General features: G+C 51.9%; 1 protein-coding gene across 1 annotated transcript in view; it reads left to right on the forward strand.

Moving 5' to 3' along the window:
• LOC111154410 (dipeptidyl peptidase like 6) overlaps positions 1-19,576 on the forward strand; it is a 663,711-nt gene that overhangs the window by 409,772 nt on the left and 234,363 nt on the right. The window contains exon 5 of the mRNA XM_022513977.1: positions 2,741-2,815. Coding sequence (XP_022369685.1) covers positions 2,741-2,815 — 75 coding nt within the window. The remainder of the gene's footprint in view (positions 1-2,740; positions 2,816-19,576) is intronic.

Raw genomic sequence — 19,576 nt, forward strand, 5'->3', positions numbered from 1 at the left:
GGGGCTGTGAGTGGGGGGCGGGGTGATGATTTCTGTGGTAGAGACGGCTCTGACCCCGGGACTAGAATAGACAGCAGGGGGCAAAGTCAGAGCCTGACACACAGCTGGAGGCTCACTGCAATGGCCCAAGAAGAAGGACCCATGCTTAGACCAGGGTGGGGGCCGGAGTGGGGTAGCTGTTCTGAATAGACTTTGACGGAAGACCCTCAACAGTTTCCGCTAGGCTAGAGACAGAGGAGAAAAGAGAGCTGGGAGCTTGGCCAGAGCGGCTGAGTGGGTGGGGTTGCCATGTCTGAGATGAGGAGGACTGTCCCCGGGGCTGGAGGGAGAGGGGATGGGATTTGAGAGGCTCTGTTTTTATATCCGTTACAATAAGACACCCACTTGACATTCAGTGGAGACCCCTCTGGGGCCGGGGGCAGTGGGATATACATGCCTGAAGCTCAAAGTCAGGTCCAGCCGGGTTCAGGGGGTCTTGGACATGTGGCGATTAAAATCTTCAGCAGGTATCTGCTTTTCACAGCCACGAGCCTGGATGGAATCACCTTGGATGTGATTTCTGATCAAAAAGCAAAGAAACCTGGTAATCAATGTTGGTTACTCCAACATTCAGAGGTCAGGGAAAAGAAGGGAACCAGCCATAGTGCACGAAGAGAAACATTGAGGAGGAGCTAGGAGAAAGTCAGGGTGCATCCCGGAAGCCACGTGGAGACAGGGTTTTGAGGAGGGGAAGGTGCTCAGTGTGCCAAGAGGAGAACTGAGAAGTCATCACGGCATGAAGCCGGTGGTGTCTGGTAACCCTGAGAAGAAGAGTTTGTGTTGAGTGGGGATCAGAACGTGGTAGGAGGGAACTTCAGAGAAGACAGGAGAAAACACAGAGCGTAACTCCCTTCAAGGAGATATGGACGCTCAGTTTTCTAAGGATAGAGTCCGTACTGCCCACAACATGCCCAGTGAGCACGGGAAGTGCCCGTAGCGCGGAGGATTAACTGAGCGCTCTGTGAGCATCATGGTCCGTGCACCAGAGGCTCAGACCCAAGAACACAGACCACTGCTCCCTGCTGCCCGAGAAGGGGAAAGGATGCATTCGTTCATCAGTAGTGACAGTGTCAATTCCAAAAACATTTCTGAAAACCAATTTGACAATATCTATTTGCATTTTTCAAAACAACTTGTAAATCACCGATCGCACCCTTAGATAGCTCTCCCATAAAAAAAAACTGTTCAAAGCTCACACCAACCAGTAAAGAAAGATGGAGGATTTTATTACAACGACACACAGGACAGCCCCTGCTCACCACTCAAAACTGCTGTGTTTACAGACTCGCCCCTGTGCTAAAATGTGTGACATCCAGACCCATGCTTCTGGAGCTTTTGCGGACATTTCCAGGAGTGAGCATAGTGGCAAAAACATTGGCGTTCCAGAGTTCATACTGTGAACACGTGTGTTTTAGTGGGTGTGGCCTTGGTAGTGCCACATTTTCCACGTTTTTGTACTTTTTCTTGGAGATCATGCTGTTTGGAATGGCCCCCGGGGAGAGTGCCAAAGCGCGGGGCAGTGATCCGAAATGCAAGAAGGCTGCGCTGTGTCTTACAGAGAAAACCGTGTTAGATGAGCCGTGTCCAGGCACGAGTCACACGCTGTCCCTGTGAGTTCCGTGTTCATGCATCAAAGGCATATATTCAGAAAGACCCTGTAAACACAAACACGCGTGAGGCGGGCTTCTGCGCTGCTCGGTCGACAAGAGGATTGTGACCAGAGCCTCGCCGAAACCTAGCCCTGTGCTTCCCTGAGGAGCAGTGTGCCTCCGTAGTCTCTAACTCGGAGTCTGTGGACACTGTGCAGAACATAACTACCATGAGTACCAAGAACCTTCTGGAACTACCTTTTAGGAAGGACCGAGTGCGTAAACCAAGGTGTATGCACGGCACAGAGTACGAGGCAGGCTCTGAAGATCGGCAATCCGGGCTGAATGGGTTGTTGCAAGGAAAACCCCAGTGACGGGTGGGTGCGACGCCGTGTCACCTTCCACGGTGGTTACACATCTGTACGTTTGCACCCGGTGGTAGGCTTGTCGGCAGGGTGGCCCGCACCAGGCTGACTGAGGGGGCTCTTCCGAGTGGGCGTGGGGGTCTGCCCAGCAGGGGGAGGGCAGCCAAGGCGGGGAGGGGGACTAAAGGGAAACAGCCTTTTTGATGAGGTCCTGTATGTAAAAATGCTGGTGTGCCATGAAGACATTTGAAGGAAGAGGTCCGGTTCATCGTCTGCACACTGACCAAATTGTGGGTCGGTGTCCATGATGGCTTAAAAGCCAGCTGCAAAGTAACGTGTACAGTGTGATTCTCTTTAATGAACCAGTCTGCTTAGTAAGCTTTTAACCGTACAAAGGAACAAGGGAAACCGTGTTTAAAGATACAGGGAGGATGGGAGCCTTGGTGGGGAAGGGATTCCTGGGTTTCATCTTTACTTCCATTGATTCGTTTCCATAGATAGCGAAAGTATTGCATTGCTGCAACTTGGGGGAGGAAAAATGTGGAAAAGTATCAATTCCCTGAATATTATTTCTCAAAGAAAGGATACTGCCATCTTGAATACACTTTAGCGAGTCAGCTGCATACAGACTTTATTAGCAGGTTTTGAAAACGCCGCCAGCAAGCATGGATTTGCTGCGAGATTCTGAGCTGTGTTATTTATATGTAATGCTGTAAAATCCTTTGTGTGTTTTTTTTTTTCTTTTAGGAATCATTAAGAGCCATCCGATATGAAATATCGCCAGATAAGGAGTACGCTCTGTTTTCATACAATGTGGAGCCAGTAAGTACCGCTTCTGTCTATTTAAAAAAAAAAAAGTTTCTCTCTTTTGAGACCTTATTAAGTATTTTCCCTTGAACCTTCATTCTGAGTGATCTTGGAATCCTGAAAACAGTGGGTGAGTCCTCTTTTTATGCCACACCGCCACCTAGGAGAGAAAGAGAGGTATAAAAATCCCTTTGGCAGGGGCAGAAAAAATAAAATCACTCCTTTTAGGGGCAATTTCATAGGATTTTCCTGAGGGAGAGGGTGAGACGTTGTCTTTTTATAAAGATTTATCTTACCCTTTCGTGCAGTCATTTTTCTTCCCATTTTCTCAATCATACCATAAATTTTACCCTGAGAACAAAAAAGCAACTGCCAGGTTCTCCCTAAGCTCAAATAAAATGTTAATTATCTCCTAGCCATTGTAGTATTCTAGAGAAGACTTGAAATATCACTTTCATTATATAAATCCCTGTTTTTAGCACTTCATCTGTGAGTCTCCCATAACACCGCACCAGGATTTTCCATAAAAATCTCACCCTGGGCTTTAGCGGCAGCCTAAAACTAGCTCTTTTTTTTTTTCTTTTTGTCTTTTAACAGGCTCATATTTTAAAATCCATCTTGGCTCCTTAATTTTAAATGAGCTAGAAGGTGAAATTTATTTGTGTAAGGGAAGCAGATGTTCAGCTTACAAGAGATTAGCAACTTTAGAAATGTGCATTTCTGGAACTTTAGTCTCCAGTAAGTAAGAGAGAGACTTCTACTGCCTTTCATGTTCTTCTGAGACCATTCTGTCCAGAGTTTTGTCACGCTTCTGTGAGCTCTCAGGGGACCTGCATCGTCAACCCAGCCTGAAGAGCGTCCCGGTGGGCTTGAGAGGCTCTTGCCCTGGCAAGAGGAGAGCAAGCTTGTGGCGTCACAGCCCAGGGGAGCTGCTGGCAGGCTGGTTTACGTGGAGATGCGAGTTCAGTCCTAGAATTTTTAGACTTTAAGAGTTACTTGACTACTGGATTATTTATTGGGAACTTTCATTTTTTTTCCATTGAAATGTAGATCTTTAAAAAAAAAAAAAACTCCACCTCCACTTTTCCATTTTCTAATTTTTTTTAATGTCCATTATGTAAAAGTTTTCATGGTTCCCACCCACATCCTGCGGAATCGCTGGTCATCTTTATCTGTTGGATTGGGGATGGTTAGTGGGGTGGATATGGTAAAAGGCAACTTTTAGCCTTGTGATTCTGCATGTCCTATGCCCAGCCCTAGCACTCGCCTCTTTAAAGCTTCCAGCACACGGATTTGTACATGGATCACTGCGTGCTTCTGGTCCTTTCATGGAAACTACCAAAAATATAATCTCTACCCTTGAATAAGAGAAAAAATCAGCAGATCCTTGAAGGACTTTCATGGGGATGAGGTAATGGCTTTGTCCTAGGGTTCTCGGGAAGACACAGCCAACACCCAAGTGAGAAAAGCATAGAAAGACAGATTTCGGGTCCTCTTACTCCAGACCATCTTTTAACAATAGGAGCACCCCTGCGATGGGAGCTTCCTGCTTCTGGAAGCCTTCAGAACAATGTTTAGTTATTTGTTCTCCCAGATCGTCCTCTCCCACGTGCTCCATGGAAGCATGTGGGCCCATCCACGTTCTGTGGTTCTGTGCGTGGTGGACCTCGCCACTTTTCCTTGTCTTTCCCCCACGCTCCTTCTGCAAGAGCGCCCTGGGCTCCCCTTCCAAGTGCTGGCTACTTCGGGGAAGAATTCTTTGCTGAATGTGAGCCTCCACCGTACAGAACACACGCGGGAAACAAGAACCTTGGGAGAACCCTTTCTCTCCATGCAGCGTCCGTTCACCTTCAGAGTAGGATTGCGTCATTTCTTTCCTCAACCGAGGAAAAATAGAAGACATTCAGAGTGGATTTAGTGAACAACAAAAATAATTCGAGTGTGGAAAATGTGCGCGCTACATTAAAAAAAAAAATCTGTCAAAATGGGTACTTGGCAGTTGAATCAAAGCAGCACCCTCCCTGGTTTTCAAGGAGTGAGCCGTTCCCCTCGTACATTAAGCAGGGTTCCGCTCTGCGGGACGCGTTAGCCCTCTAGTAGGGTCTCCGCCAAGGAGACTGGGAGCTGGGTTTCAGGAATCACTGCCTAGCTGGGTAAACCGAGAGGCAGATACTTTTAGAAAAGGGCCCGGGTTGTAAGGGGATGGTCTCGGTCTCTAATAGTGGAGGAAGTAGAACAAAGCAGGACTTCCAACTTCATTTTCAGTGTCAATATGATTATCCCCGGATGTCCTAAAAAAAAAAAGAAAAAAGTCTCATATTCAAATACAGTTAAGAACTCTAGTTTAAGTAAAATTAAGTAAAAAAATTTTCTTTACTGCAGGATGTTTTGAGATTTTTTCATATTCTCAGGAGGGCTGTACAGTGTTCCCCAAGAGGGTATTACAACAAGGGATTCCCATCTAATGGTAAGGGAACTGGAGTTCTGTCTTTGGGACCGTGTTTATCACGATCTTATTTGTCTGTTTCAAAGGCAGCCAGGATACCTTCTTTCTAGGAACTCATTCAACTCTTCGTTGCAAAGACGATCATAAAAAAATATTTTTTGTAGGAACCAACTGTCTAATGACCAGGCATCTCTCCTTTGATAGAATAATGTTTCACGATAGAATAAATGTTTCATGTGCAATAAAACATGTGCAAAACATGCGCAAAAATAAAATATCGGGTCACAGCTTCTCCCCCAAATCCAAATGCCGCACATTGCATTGGGAAAACGTAACCCCTCCGAGCCCGCTTCTCTCTGCTGCCTGCTCACGGCGGACGTGCAAGTGGGATGTCGCCAGGCTCAAGTGCGTATCAGAGCAGAGCCCGGCTTCTCGCCTTAAACGGGGGTCAGTGTGTATCTAGCCATGCTGCCGTGGGGACGATTGTGATAGCACACGGGGGACACTTAGCTGGCAGACACGGGGGCCCCGACGACAGTGTCCCTCGCCAGGGCCTGGACATGGAGTTCTTTCCTCAGGAAGATTCGAGCTTCTTCCAGCCCACGGTGATGCCTCCAGTTACTTTTTTATCAAAAACAAAAACAAAAACAGGCACTTACTGTGTGCAGAAAAGATACGCTATTTGCACCACGGAGCCTGGACCGTAGTCGTGGAAGCGTGCAAACCAGGCCACACAGAACTGCTGAGTTTCCTGAGCATCAGACAAAAGGATTCGGCCCAGTTAGGTAGACCCGGAAAGGCTTCCAGGAGGCGTCGAATCCTCAGCTGGACATGGAGTCCTTGTGGCCTGAAGGTGTGTGGTGGAGAAGAGGTACAGAGAGCCCAGTGAGGCTAGAAGGAAGACGGGGTCCACCCATTGGGTTTGGGGCTGCAGGGAGGGTAGCAGAATCTGGAGCTGTTCACGGGTTTGCTTTTGCTACTGAGTTTCAAGGGACTCTGGGATTTTCATAAGCGTTTACAATTTACAAGTCGGTAACCGGAAAGATGGGTGTGAATTTCCAAAGCAGTGTCTGGAATAGAGAAAATCCTCGAAGTAATTAACTTAAAGGGGGAAAATACAATCATGGGCATGATTGGCGTCGCCCACGGAGACCATGGCGGGGAGGGTATGGAAGTGAAGAAGGCTTGAGACTGGGCCTTGCAGAAATTGGATATGTCGTAAAGATTATCAAGGATGAATCTTCCAGCGAGTAAGAAGAGAGGCTGAGCAGCAGGAGGAAAGGCAACAAAGCATCTTAATCATGTGTGTAACAGAAAGGAAATGCTCCCAAGGGGAGGGAAAGGCCCTCACTGTGGCATCTGGAAGTTGTGGCAGCTCTGGGCTCAGCCCCCAGGCAGGGCTTCCTTCTCTGCAGGTGACCTCTCTCCTCCTTGCGGCCAGAGGTGCCATCCACAAGATGCTGAAGTCCTCTCGGCCGCAGGATGGGTCACCGTCGTGACCAGCTTGCTCTGGATGCCCTTGGACCTTCTGTGGAGCCTTGTGCACTTTGGAAGTCTCCTGGGGGGCTGCAAGAGGGAGCATCGTTCCTCAGCCTCTGTCCTCCATCCCCGAAGGGTGGGCCAACCCAACGAGCACCAGCAAGCTCGAGGGGACGGGCTGGGTAGGGCGGTCCGCACGCAGAGGGGGCCGGGAGAGAATGAGGAACAAGGACAGATGGTCCAGAAGTTTGGATACGGGTAGGGAGGCCATGTCTGGAGGACAAGAAGAGTTGAAGGGAGGATCGTTTAAGGTTAATTTTATCAGAGCAATTGTGTGTGTCTTCCTCTCATTTTTTCAGACGAATGGCAATGTTGGGGTCATTTCCTACTTGTTTGACATTAACTGGTTTTATTTGCCCATTTTTTAAAAGATTTTATTTATTTATTTGACAGACAGAGATCACAAGTAGGCAGAGAGGCAGGCAGAGGGGAGTACAGGGGAAGCAGGCTCCCAGCTGAGCAGAGAGCCTGATGCGGGTCTTGATCCCAGGACCCTGAGATCATGACCTGAGCCGAAGGCAGAAGCTTAACCCACTGAGCCACCCAGGCGCCCTTATTTGCCCATTTTTGCATTGTCAGCTACTCAGAGAAAGACAGTTTTTTTGTTTCGGGTTTTTTGGGTTTTTTTAATCTCCCATCTCCCCCCATCGCTGGCTCGAGATCATCTTCTTGCGTTTGGTGCTCAGGCCGGCTCCCCACACGCAGGCTGGGGCGTTCGGACGCGTCAGAGCAGCAAACAGGCTGAGCCTGGGGCGTCGGGGAGACAGCATGCCCAGCGCTTGTGTCCTAAAGTCAGCCAGGCCTTCCCGGTTGCATTCTGTTTGTGAGAAACACGTCCCTGGGCTCAGCCCTCTCGTGAGGCGAGCGGACTCCGCAGGGAGCAGGTGCGGGCAGTGGGCGTCGTTGGGAGCCCTTCACACGCTGCCCGGCACACCGTGTGTAGGGAAGTATGCTTCCCCCCATCTGTGGGGCCCTAGAAGGTCCTGCATCGTGCTAAAGAACGCAGGACACCTGCGGGGGGATAATCACCCACTTTCTTCCCCAGCCCCGAGTGCCGAGAAGTTGGAGAAGCCTGGGGAGGGCCTGGGCTGGGGGCAGGAACACCGGGCGGTCATCACTCCTCTGCAAGAGGCTTGCTGATGACCGAGGGGGACCAAACCACTTTAAATTTTCATCAGAGAAGTGGGGATACTGTGTCGTTCATTAGTGACTTGGGGATATCATGGGGACTGATGATGGAATAACCCACCTGTCTGGGTCACCTGCAATTAACTGATGCATGTCAGAAGATGCCTCGCCCAGATCCTGATACGGAGTGGATTCTCCTCTGTGTAATCCCTTTTATTATCTTATTTTTATTGTACTTTCAAACTTGGTGGCGTAAAGTTGCAGCATATATCCACGGGAGCTCGGTGTTACAACGATCCTCTTAGGAGCCCAAGTGAAAACTTACTCTTTTTTTATATATATACTACCTCCAGAATCTCAAATTTAGCAATAAAATTAGAATGCAGGGAGAAATCATTAGGTCATTAAACGTGGACATATTCCTCGTGGTTTCCTGGTACGTATCTTAGAGAGCTTTTAAAGTTTTGTGCTGGAAAAGGAAAGCATACAAAGAAGTACTGTTACGTTCTTTTGTTCTTCTCCGGATTACATATTAGTAGTTAATGATGGCACCGCCTACTCGTTGGGGAAATTAATCAGGTAATTTGCTATTCTAAATGCGGATGGTGGGTCGTAGAGCCTTCCTGGGCCTCTAACCCTGAAAACTTGTAGACCTTCTGCCATCTCTGTTTTTCCTCAAGGGCAGTGGTAAAAGCCGGTGTCACAGCACAAAGCGCCCAGTCCCTGAGCTTCCCGGACCCTGTTGCCTGTCGGAGAGAGGGGTCATGTCCAGCCTCCAGCCCCTGCTTCCCTGCGCCCGGGTTTATCCAGCTCCAACCTGAGAAAGGGGGAGGTGATGCTGGGCTTTTCAAGGCAGAAGTCTGAAGCAGCTTCCCATTTGAGCATTTCCTGTGCTGCTCCTCCCTCGGGGAGAGGCCCTGTCACCCACGCATGCCGCCTGAGGGACTGTGATCTTCTAACTCAGATAAAGCTTGGACAGTCCTGACCAAGCACGTTTGGTGGGGTGACCGTGCCCTGAATCGGCCGTGCACCTGTCAGGTGGGGTCACCCGTCACCTACATCTGGGAAGTTTTATAGACATAAGGGATTAGTGGCAAATCGTTGGTCCCATATTCAGGGGCTGACTCTGTGGCAGATGAATTTATGTCATTCCGGGAGATAACCTCCTGCAGCGAATATAGCCGTGGTTGTCGCGTGGTCCCGTGGTTCTTAGCACACCCCTTCTCGCTGGGAAGAACCGATGAAGTCTTTGCCCGGGGTGTCTAAGGGAGACGTGCTTCTTAATTCTCAGGCTGTTGGACTAGATCTTTCCGCTTTATCTGAGAGCCTTTTCTGGGCCTGTCTCTGGGAACGCTCGGTGGCCAGCGGTTCTCGCTGGAGGAATCGCCTCGCGTTTCCAGGTGTGAGGGCTGATGCCAGCATCGCAGGGAGCCCCCGTCTCCATCCGCAGCCGCCGGCGGACACGGAAGAGTGAGCCTTGGTCAGGCCTTGCTGCAGCCGCCCTTCTCCAGGGCCCAAGGCCGCCCTGTCGCCTGGGAGTACTCCCAGCCCTTACCCTCTTTATTCCGTGATCAGATCCACTGTCTCCTTTCCAACCGTCTTTGCTTTAGCAGGATCTGGGCAGGAGATTGCCCACACTGCTGTGTGAGCACCCTGAGAGTGGGCTGGTAGCTGCCCAAGGCCCGGTGATCTGCCGGCCGTGTCCTCTATTCAACGACTAAACAGTGTCATTCGGGTTTTGAGCACCTGTTTGCACACAGCACCTCTCGGAGCGCTCTGCACGCGGTTCCGCACGCTCGTAAAAGTCCAGCAGAGCCCTGTCCCTGCAGAACCACGCGAGGGCCAGGTCTCCGTAAGGCAGACGGGGTGGGTTTCCGCCCCTCGGGAGCCGCCTGTCTGGTGTCACCGACCGGGCATAAGTTCTTCCTCCCCTGGAAGTTTGGTTGTTTTTTTACTGTTTTGAAATGATAGGCTCTTAGCATCTTTTAGTTTATTATTTTTTATAGTTGTACGGTTTTAACACAAGCTGGTTCAAAACATACGCACACAATTTGGGTGTTTTGTCTATGTGCCTTTCTCTTCAGGTTTTGGAGCTAAATTTTTTTTAAGATTTTATTTATTTATTGGACAGAGAAAGAGATCACAAGTAGGCAGAGAGGCAGGCAGAGAAAGGGGGAAGCAGGCTTCCCGCTGAGCAGAGAGGCCAATGCGGGGCTCGATCCCAGGACCCTGAGATCATGAGCTGAGCCGGAGGCAGAGGCTTAACCCACTGAGCCACCCAGGCGCCCCTGGAGCTAAATTTAAAAGCATAAAACAGCTTAGAAATCCGTGGCTCAAACAGCGGTGTTTTTCTCAACCAAATGCAAACATTGTTGAGGTCATTGTGTGTGTGTGTGTGTGTGTGTGAGATGCTCTGGCAAGGGGGGTGGGTCTAGGAGCCTTGAAATAGCGCATGGATCAGGAAGTTTGAAGACGCACACTTTGAGTACAGTCTCCGTGGGGTGCCTGACGTCCTGGTTGTGGGGTGGAGCCGCAGAAGAGGCTGCTTCCACGTCCCCCCACGTGGAAGATCCACCAGGAGCCCTGCGAGGAGGCGGGGCCTGCAGCACGGGTGGGCGTGGCCGTGTGCCGTGGGCTGCGAGTGCCCCTCAGCACCGCAAGCTGACCACTGCCTCGGAAGCCTCGGTCTCTCTGCCGCTCCTCTTCCTCCCTCTCCGGGCTGGTTTCCACAGGCGGCAGATGCTCTTTCTGACTGAAATAAGGTCAGGTCGGTGCCCTGGGCCCGTGGCTTTAAGCACAGACTGGTGGGAGGCTGGTGTCTGCAGAGGCCTGGGACCTGCATGTCCTTCTCCACCTGCTCTGTCTGGCCATAGCGGCCTTCTCTCTGTGGCTCTAACGTGCCGACCCCAGGGCCTTTGAACTCCTGTGCCCTCTCCAGAACATCTGGCTTCTGGGAAAGGGCCCCTCCGTGTGGTTCAGGAAGGAAGGAGGAGGCGACTGAAGACATCTTAGAGTGGTGAGAGGATCACTGAGTTTCTTTCGAGGCATTTTCTTGTTTTCCCTGTAAGTTGTGAGATAAGGTTACTAGTGACAGCAGAGGCGTGGGGGGGTCTGAGGGAGTGTGGCTTGAAGGGAGCTGGGAGTCTCAGGCAGCAGGAAAGCCAGCCGCCCACCCGACCGCTGGTGGGTCAACAGGTTCGTTGGGGTCCGGTGTTCGGTACCAGCTGGGGCTGGAAATCTGGCAGGTGAGGGAAATCGGGAGTTAAACAGTGTTTTGAGGAAGGCGTGATTTTCGGGAGGAGCCATGGAGACTCACGGGGCTGGGGAGGGCAGTGGGGCCAGGCGGGGCCGCAGGAGGAAGAGGGTCGGGAGTCTGCGGTTGTCGGGGGCCGTGAGCACAGGTGGCGGAAGGACAGGGGCAGCTGTGGCAAAACGGGGCCGCACTCCCGGCAGGGACGGAGGACACACGTGGCTGCGAACCGTAGGCAGACGTTTCAGGGGATGCCACGGCGTGGAAGGTCGGAGAAGCGAGGCAGAGGCTCAGACGGGACGGTGAGCAGCTTGAAGGAGATGGCGGTGGCCTCAGTTTCCCCAGGTGAGCAGCAGTCCCTCCTAGAGGCCACCGGCCTGAGCCGGTCTCTGAGTCATCCCGAGGAATGAGGGAGGTCTGTCATTGGTAATAAAAGAAATGAGGAAATGTGCATGGAAATGAGGTTTGCTGAGTGACACGGCGAGGGATTAAATAGAGAATACTTAATTGCTTCCCTTATGAACAGCCATCATTGTAATGTAGCGAGGAGGAAAAATGACTCAAATTCTTCCTGAAAGATCCGTTCCTCGGTTCCAACTTAGCAGTCCATTACTGTGGGTGAGCTCGTTAGCGACAATTACGCGCAAAGACACAAAGCTGATTCATGTAGGACGGAACTGCCAGGGCCTTCGGAACAACAATTAGGGCTCAGAGACTTTCACGGAGATCATGATCTCTACTCGGTGGTTGGAGCATTTTTTTCTTTTACTAAAAACTGGAAGGAATTCATCACTGGGAGCTCGGGCCAGTTCCGTCCGTGATCTTGGGTTCCAACTACCGTCAAGGAAAATGGTTTAGCAAAATGTTCCACGGAGATGCCGTCCAGAGTATTTCCAACGATACCTACCCACGGCCGCGCTAGTTCAGCGGTAAATGAGACCGCCCGTTTCGGAAACAGGTCAGGACACGTTTCTGCTTTTCTCAAAGGCAACTGAAGTTACTATGTTTATGAGAACAGATAGACTTCTCAGAATGTAATTTTTGGTTTATGATGCTCCCAGTTTTTTCCTAGTGTTCTCTACAATGAGGAAGCCATATAATTTGAAAAACCCCAGGCTACGCTCTGTGTGTGATAGAAAGAGTGCCTTGTAGTTTCGTATTCTGCTGAATAGTAGGTTTTAATTTTCCAGCGGTCTTTTCCCGTCTTACGGGGTTGCTTTGCTCCTGTGCGCTCCTGTAGGACAAAGCCTGAAAATGGGAGAGGACGTGTTCAGGGTTCCTCAGTCACGTGATAATGCACGTGAACGTCAGGGCCTGGCAAGTTTTACTGACGCATCTGCTACGAGGGGACTTCCGGCCAAGTCCATAACCACAGTTTTTGAATCTGCAGAAATTAATGAGCAGAAGTGATGAGTTGCTTGAATGAGCCTTAAATTGGGTGCTACCCCGGGCCTTTCAGTGTCTCGCCTCTGCTGGACAGTGGAGCCAATGTAACAGACATCAGACAGCTTGGTTTTGCAGGATTTCCCGTGTGTCCTCATGCATGCATGTGTGCACACGTGTGCGTGTGAGTGTGTGGTGCGTGTGAAGGGAGAGTCGATGTCTCCATCAGAGGCAGGGAACAGAGTAGGAGTGGGCGGTGTTATTCCTCCAACATCTCTGCAATCTGTTATATAATTAAGAAATTATAAACTGGAAAGATAGTCATCCTTCAGAGTGGAGCGAGCCCCAGCAGGCCTCATTCCAGAATCAAGCAATCCACCTAACCCACTCATTCTGGGCTTTCAGAATTTTTAATTTTTTTTGGCTGCCACCACAGCTACCAGAGATAATTATCAAAAGAAGGAAAACCTTTTATTTTCTTAACATGGACAGAAATTCACAAGTGGGTTTGGTGGGTGCTTTGATGACGGATGAGAAGAGAGGAGAGAATTAGTGAAATCGTCCCACAGTTTAATCTACATGATGTCAAAATAATCACTTCTTCTTGATTTCCCTGCTCCGAATGAACCAGGAGTTTTGACATGCCCGAGACCACGGGGTGTTCTTAAAATCCAGGTCAAGGGGTGCTGCTGGCAAACTGCCCTTTGAGTCGTCCAGCTTGAGTGTCGGTCACGGCCTCTGCCGGTGGTCACCAGGTGGGGAGGGGAGGTGGTGGGCCCAGTGTGCCACGAGGAGCAAAGGGGCAGGTGGGAAAGGAGGAGACAGGTCCTCCGTGCCAGTCCATTCCCTCATATGTAAGTGTGCATTCCCCCTGGACCCCTGAAGGAAGAGGGTCGTGGAGTGAAAATCCAGGAAGGGTTAGGAGCGTGAGAGCCAGGGAGCGACTTCTGAACCTGGAGTGTCTCCCCATGCACAAGGGAAGGAGGGAGGGAGGGAGGGGGCTGGGAAGCCGTGAGGACCAGGAGGAACCCTGGAGAGGTTGCGCACCACTGCCAGCCCTGCCCGCCTCCCCGCTGTGCGCTCTGTGCGCGCAGCAGCCTCGGGGACCAGGGGAGGGAAAGTCAGGCTCCAGTGGACGAGAAGTGAGCGAGGACAGGGGTGCTGAAGGTGGGGTGAGCGCTGCCCGACGGAGTGATTGGGCTTGTTTGATGCCCTGGTTATACGTGTCACCTTGTTTTAGTCTCTTGTCTCCCAGAATGTCCCAAGGTGACTTAGAAAGCCACCTATGCCCTCCCTTTGCCTGCCCTTCGTGCTCTGTCCGGCATTTCTGGGTCTTGCCTGGGTGCCCGGCACGTTTCTGCCAAGAGGCAGGATCAGGTCTCCTGCCCCGGGGCTGCTCCTGGGGATAACAGGAAAGTGAGCCCTGGTTCCCCACTGCTTTGCGGTCCTCAAGGACAGCTGCGGGCTTTGTCTTCCTGCTGTGAACAAATGCAGATTTGCAATGTGTTCTGCTGCCTCCCAAAGGCACCATCGCCCCCGCTCTGTGCCTGGTCACAACAGTCTTGTCAGGCGCCTGCTTCAGAAGCAGAGGAGTTGAGTGGACGCGGGTGTCGCATTGCCCACCTGGCGGAGGGCATTACGTGGAAAACCTAAAACCTGTGCTAGTTAGCAGGTCACAGCTGGACACACTTCTGTGGAGTACTGACGGGAGCAGAGACAGGTGTACAAGGTTTCTCATGATGGCTCCGTTCACCTGATCCAAGGTTTCTAGAATGTTCTGCTATAGTTGTCCCCCACCGCAGTCGGGGGGAAGAGAGAGGGGCATCCCCAACCCTGCCTCGCGGCCCCCTCCCCCGGTGCTTTCCTCGTCCCCTCTGCTGCGCTTTGACCTCCGGGTTCCTGGCCCTGGACCTTCACCGGCCGTCGCCGCAGCCCCCACACATTAGGTGTCTGCGTCTACTCAGATAGATCTTCCCCATCTCCAAACAGCACAAAGCTGGAATTCTCTCTCTCCGTCCACATCAGCAGTAGCACTACCCAGACAGAGGCTCCCAGGTCACCCTCTCTGCTTCATCCCTCTGCACTCACCCCTCCTGTGTGCCTCGCATGGTGCTCAGCTGTCCCACGCCGTGGGGGCAGGTCCCCTGTTCTCCCATTCTGCAGGTTGGGAGTGCGGGGCCAGAGGAGGCTGCCCATTTGGTCCGGGGCTGTGGCTGCCTCGGGGTCTTCTTCTCTGGGAGGCACCTGCTCTGACCCTGCCCTGGTGCCCCACCCCCACGGCGAAGCCCTCCCTGACGGCCTTGGACGTCACAGGCCCTGCGCCAGCACGTGCTCATTTCAAGGCCGGGAAGGCAGCGGCTCTCCTGACCCCTCAGGCCTCGCCCAGCCCCTGAGCACCCGTGCGGGGGTCGGGTGGCCCCTGGCCTGCCTTGTCCACACAGCCTGGCATGGCCGCCACAATTTCAGCCTCCGTGAGTTAAGGTTCGGAAATGCACTTCGGTTAAGCCGAGCATGTGAGGCCTGTGTCCTCTGGAGCAGCTCTTAAAGGCCTTCATCCCGAGGAGGCTTGTAATATCATCAGTGCTCAAGAAGGTTCTGCAGCTCGTCCTTGTAATTAGCCCAGAAGTGTCCCCTCTGGTGGCTCAGAGATATGCATGGTCGGCCTCAGCCCCCCTTAGGTGACTTCTCTGATTTTAGTGTAGAAGGATCTTCTATATAATATGAGGAAAGATGGGATTGTTCTTTCTCTCTCTTTCTTTTTTAAATGTTTACAGGGTTTTTTGGGCTTGGTCTTGGTTTGGTTTTTGTTTTTGGTGTACAGTTCTCTGATTTTAGGCCTGTTGTAGGCCTGTAGAATTCTCAGCACCCCTCAGGATGCTGAGCTGTGCATCGCCCCAGAAAATCCCGTCCTGTGGCTCTCCTCCACGCCGGCCGGCCCCTGGGCGGCCGCTGCTCTGTTCTGTGTCCTGGCAGGCTGGCCTTTTCTAGAATGTCAAAAAAATGACAACAAACAGCGTGTGACCTTTTGAAAGGAGCTTTAAAGAGGAGAATATTTTTATGACCCGATATAGAGAGAATCTTGGGCTTCTTTGGAACATTACTGCCTTCCCCGTGTGCGCACTTAGAGTGTCTTGCTGCAAGAACTTACTTGTCGCTTCGTGGAAACGCAGGACGCCGGGTTAAGCTGTGGACGATGGGCTGAGTTCATGACAGTGATGCTGGAACGCCATCGGGCCTTTGCGGACCGTGCCCCTCTGTCTCCAGAAACTCTGATGACCTTGAGACTGTGACTCTCGATGAACGAAACAGGCTGGGTGGGGTCGGCGTCCTGGCTGGGCCTGGGAGCCGGGACCCCAACGCGGGGACATTTGGGTGGGGTTCTGCTTCTGCGGGCAGCTGGAGTTTTCGGCTGTGGGCAGGAAGAGAGAGTGGACAGAGGAAGAGGCGATCCAGACCGGAGAACGCTCCTGGGTGAAGGCTGGGAATGGGCATAAGTCCAGGGACTGGACAGAGGAAGGACCTTTGTCACTTGTCATCCCCAGGAGCAGCCAGGGCCAGGGAGAAATGTGTAGGTGAGGTTTGCACGAAGCAGGGGACGGCGGGCTGCGTGCTGTGGGGTCCTGCCGTGTGCTGCGTCGCAGGAAGCTGGGTGATGACCGAGGGGAGGACACATGAGGAGTCACATGGAGCGTGGTTGAACCCAGCCCCCACGCTGGGGCACAGGCCTTTTCCCAGACTGGCTGCGGTTCCCTTCCCTGTTTGCTGGCATCTGCTTACACGCACTTCCCTGGCTCGCGTGGTGGCCGGATGCCCGAGTCACGGTGCTGGAGACACAGTGGGGACACCTGAGAAAGCTTGGCTGTCCCCAGAGAGAGCCAGAGTGGCCCTCCCTCCCCGACAGCCCTGATTTCAGCGAAGCCGTGGCACCGGGCATGTGGGCCAAGTGTGGACCATGCCCGTGGCAGAGCCAGAGACAGCCCAGGCCCCAGACGGCACCATCAGGCCACGCTGCAGGCCACGTCCTCTGGGTTCCTCGTGCTGGAAAACTCAGTCCTGTCGAAGCCACTGGCCCAGGGTTTTCTGTTCCTCACAGTTAAATGGGTCCCAGGCCACCGCACGTGCTCTTCTCTCCATCTGGATCTCCTTCTCAACTTTGTGCGGCTGGTCTCTTCCATTGAGAAATGTAGCTTCTTCACGGCAGCTTCTGTGGATGCCCCAGACCTCACATGGAACTCAGCCAACCATGTGCCCATCTTCCCGTCCCCGAGCCACCAGCTCCTCGCGGGCAGGAATGGCCCAGTGCTTCTCTCCACCCCTGGCAGATCATAAACAAGCAGCAAATACTGGTTGAATGAATGAAAGAACCCATGAACGCTGTAGGGTCAAGAAAGGGGAAAACGGGAGACAGTTCTCCGAGTTTCTCCTACATCATGGCCTTATTCAGCTGCGAAGGGCCGTGCCGGAGGGCGAGGGTTGGCAGACCCCTCATGCTGATGGTCTCCCCTGTGCCTGCTGACTCCCCTTCTGAGAGTGAACCTTCTCCGCCTGGATATCCCAGTCCCCACATCTCCTGCCCGCAGCTGATGGCATCACAGAACCACGGGGCTGCAGTGGACCTTCCCAAGATGCAAAGATGAGGAAGGTGACTCCAGACAGGGGAGGTTGACTGCCACGGTCCTGTGACTCGCCGGCGGTGAAGTCAAGGTCAAAATCATCAGTGCGTGAGCCCGGGGGGCTGTCTTTTCCACTGCACTTGTGCATCTGCCCTCCTCACTGGTTTGCGTGGGCACATCTTAGCGGCCAGCAGATAGGACAGACGTTACCGCTTGCGTGTGGGCGGGGCTCATCTGTTCGCAGTCCTCTGTGCGAGGAGCTGGCCAGCGGCTTGAAGTGGAGTCCGAGGAGGCGGGATTGCAGGCGCCAGGAAGCTTTGCAAACACCCAGCTGCTTGCGTGTCCGCTTTCATCCATCGGCCGGAATGAATGCCCGAGCGACCAGGCTCTGGTCCACGATTTTTTCCAGCCACATCTACACCCCCAAATGATAATGGAGAGCAGCTGCAGACAGATCCGGGCCCAGGGCCACAGAGCAGGAGCCCTTGCTGCCTTTGCTGCTGGCACAGGCCCCTCGTTAGGCGCTGGTGGAGATGTGAGGTGCTCTCACCAGGCTCCATGAGTCACGCCACCTCGCCCCATCACTGCGTGGCCCCAGGAGTGTCCACAGAGGAGGGAAGGGGCTCCCAGTGGCCAAAAAGTCTTGCTCTAGAAGATACCAACTATGGGATTGCTATGAAATCACAGAGAGAAGACTGGATCTCCCGGGTTCCTCTTGCTTCCTACAAGGGCATGTGAAGCTGATTTTAGGATGTCTCCCTTCCGAGTATAATATTCGCCTTAGGTCTCCAGCGCCCTCACTCGCTGTGACAGGAGAGGTGATCGGTATGCTAGCTGTCTCAGTCCTGAGACTTCCTGGCTGTCCTTAGTAGCTTGTGATGTGTTCTAGGACACCATCCAACAGGTCCTTCTTAACTGTCTACTTCAGAACCAGGACATCTCCCCAACACTGAGCTAAATAAAAGAATGAGCTTTCCTCCTGAGCTCAGATGTCCATGGGCCTCACCATGTTCATAATGTGCGCATTCTTAGAAACTGTTTTTACAAGCGAAATCAGATTTTCTTGTAATTTAAAAATGACCACAAGAACTATATCTGTGTGTTTGCAACTTGTAATCGCCCCATTTATTGCCGCATGGACTCTGGCCCCCACTCAGTTACCCGGTAACTCGGAGGACAAACCCCTTCTCCTTCATGAGCAGGAGGCTTGTTAAACCCCAATGGGCCGCTCACTTCTCACAAAACCATTGATCAATGGGAAATGGAATCTGGAGGCGCAAGGCTCTGCCCGCTAACCACTCTACCCAAATCTTTCCTTTAGCTGTTACCCAAGCACGTTTGTTCCTAAGCATACGGGTTACTTTGTTTAATTTCTGTTAAATTGTCCTTGGCTGGTGGGGTTGGGTGGGAGGTAGACACCAGCTCTTGTTGTTGTCTGTGGAATGTCCTTCAAGAATTTCGATGCGTCCCAGCCGTCCTCCCACTTGGGTTATGAGTATTGGTTGAAGCAAGTTAAGCAGTTGTTTCCACCTCTTCCTTCCTCTCCCTTCATCAACACAAATGCATCCTTCTTCCTGTGCGACAATGAACATATTCCATGGTGAGAAGGATCACAGAATTTTGAGACTGGAGGGACAAGGACAGGCGTCTGAGTCTCTATGGCATGACTTCCTAGGAGAGAAGGTTCCCATCTCCTATGACTTAAGTCTGTTCTTAGTTCTTTCATTACAAGGATCTCTGCTTGTGCACCACCCTCTCCCAAGGCTGGATGGTTGTGATTTTTACAAAGTTCTCCGATAGACCGATTTCAGTCTGTCTCCTAGGACCTTGCGTCTGCTGAAACTTTATTCCCCTGTGATGCAGCAGGGCTGGAAATGTGCTGCATCTGTGCTGTCCAAGATGGTAGCCACTGTCCACACATGGCTATGGAGCCCTTGAAACATGGCAGCTGTGACGGAGGAACTCAATTTTTTATTTTATTTTTTATTTTCTTGTATTATGTTCAGTTAGCCAACACATAGTACATCACTAGTTTCAGAGGTCGTGGTCAGCGGTTCACTAGTTGCATGTAACACCCAGTGGTGTGTGCCGTCCTTAATTTACAAAGTTCTCCGATAGACCGATTTCAGTCTGTCTCCTAGGACCTTGCGTCTGCTGAAACTTTATTCCCCTGTGATGCAGCAGGGCTGGAAATGTGCTGCATCTGTGCTGTCCAAGATGGTAGCCACTGTCCACACATGGCTATGGAGCCCTTGAAACATGGCAGCTGTGACGGAGGAACTCAATTTTTTATTTTATTTTTTATTTTCTTGTATTATGTTCAGTTAGCCAACACATAGTACATCACTAGTTTCAGAGGTCGTGGTCAGCGGTTCACTAGTTGCATGTAACACCCAGTGGTGTGTGCCGTCCTTAAT

This window comes from Enhydra lutris, unplaced genomic scaffold (genome assembly GCF_002288905.1).
Source record: "Enhydra lutris kenyoni isolate GAN:26980312 unplaced genomic scaffold, ASM228890v2 scaffoldscaffold37, whole genome shotgun sequence".
In the NCBI taxonomy this organism is placed as follows: Eukaryota; Metazoa; Chordata; class Mammalia; order Carnivora; family Mustelidae; genus Enhydra; species Enhydra lutris.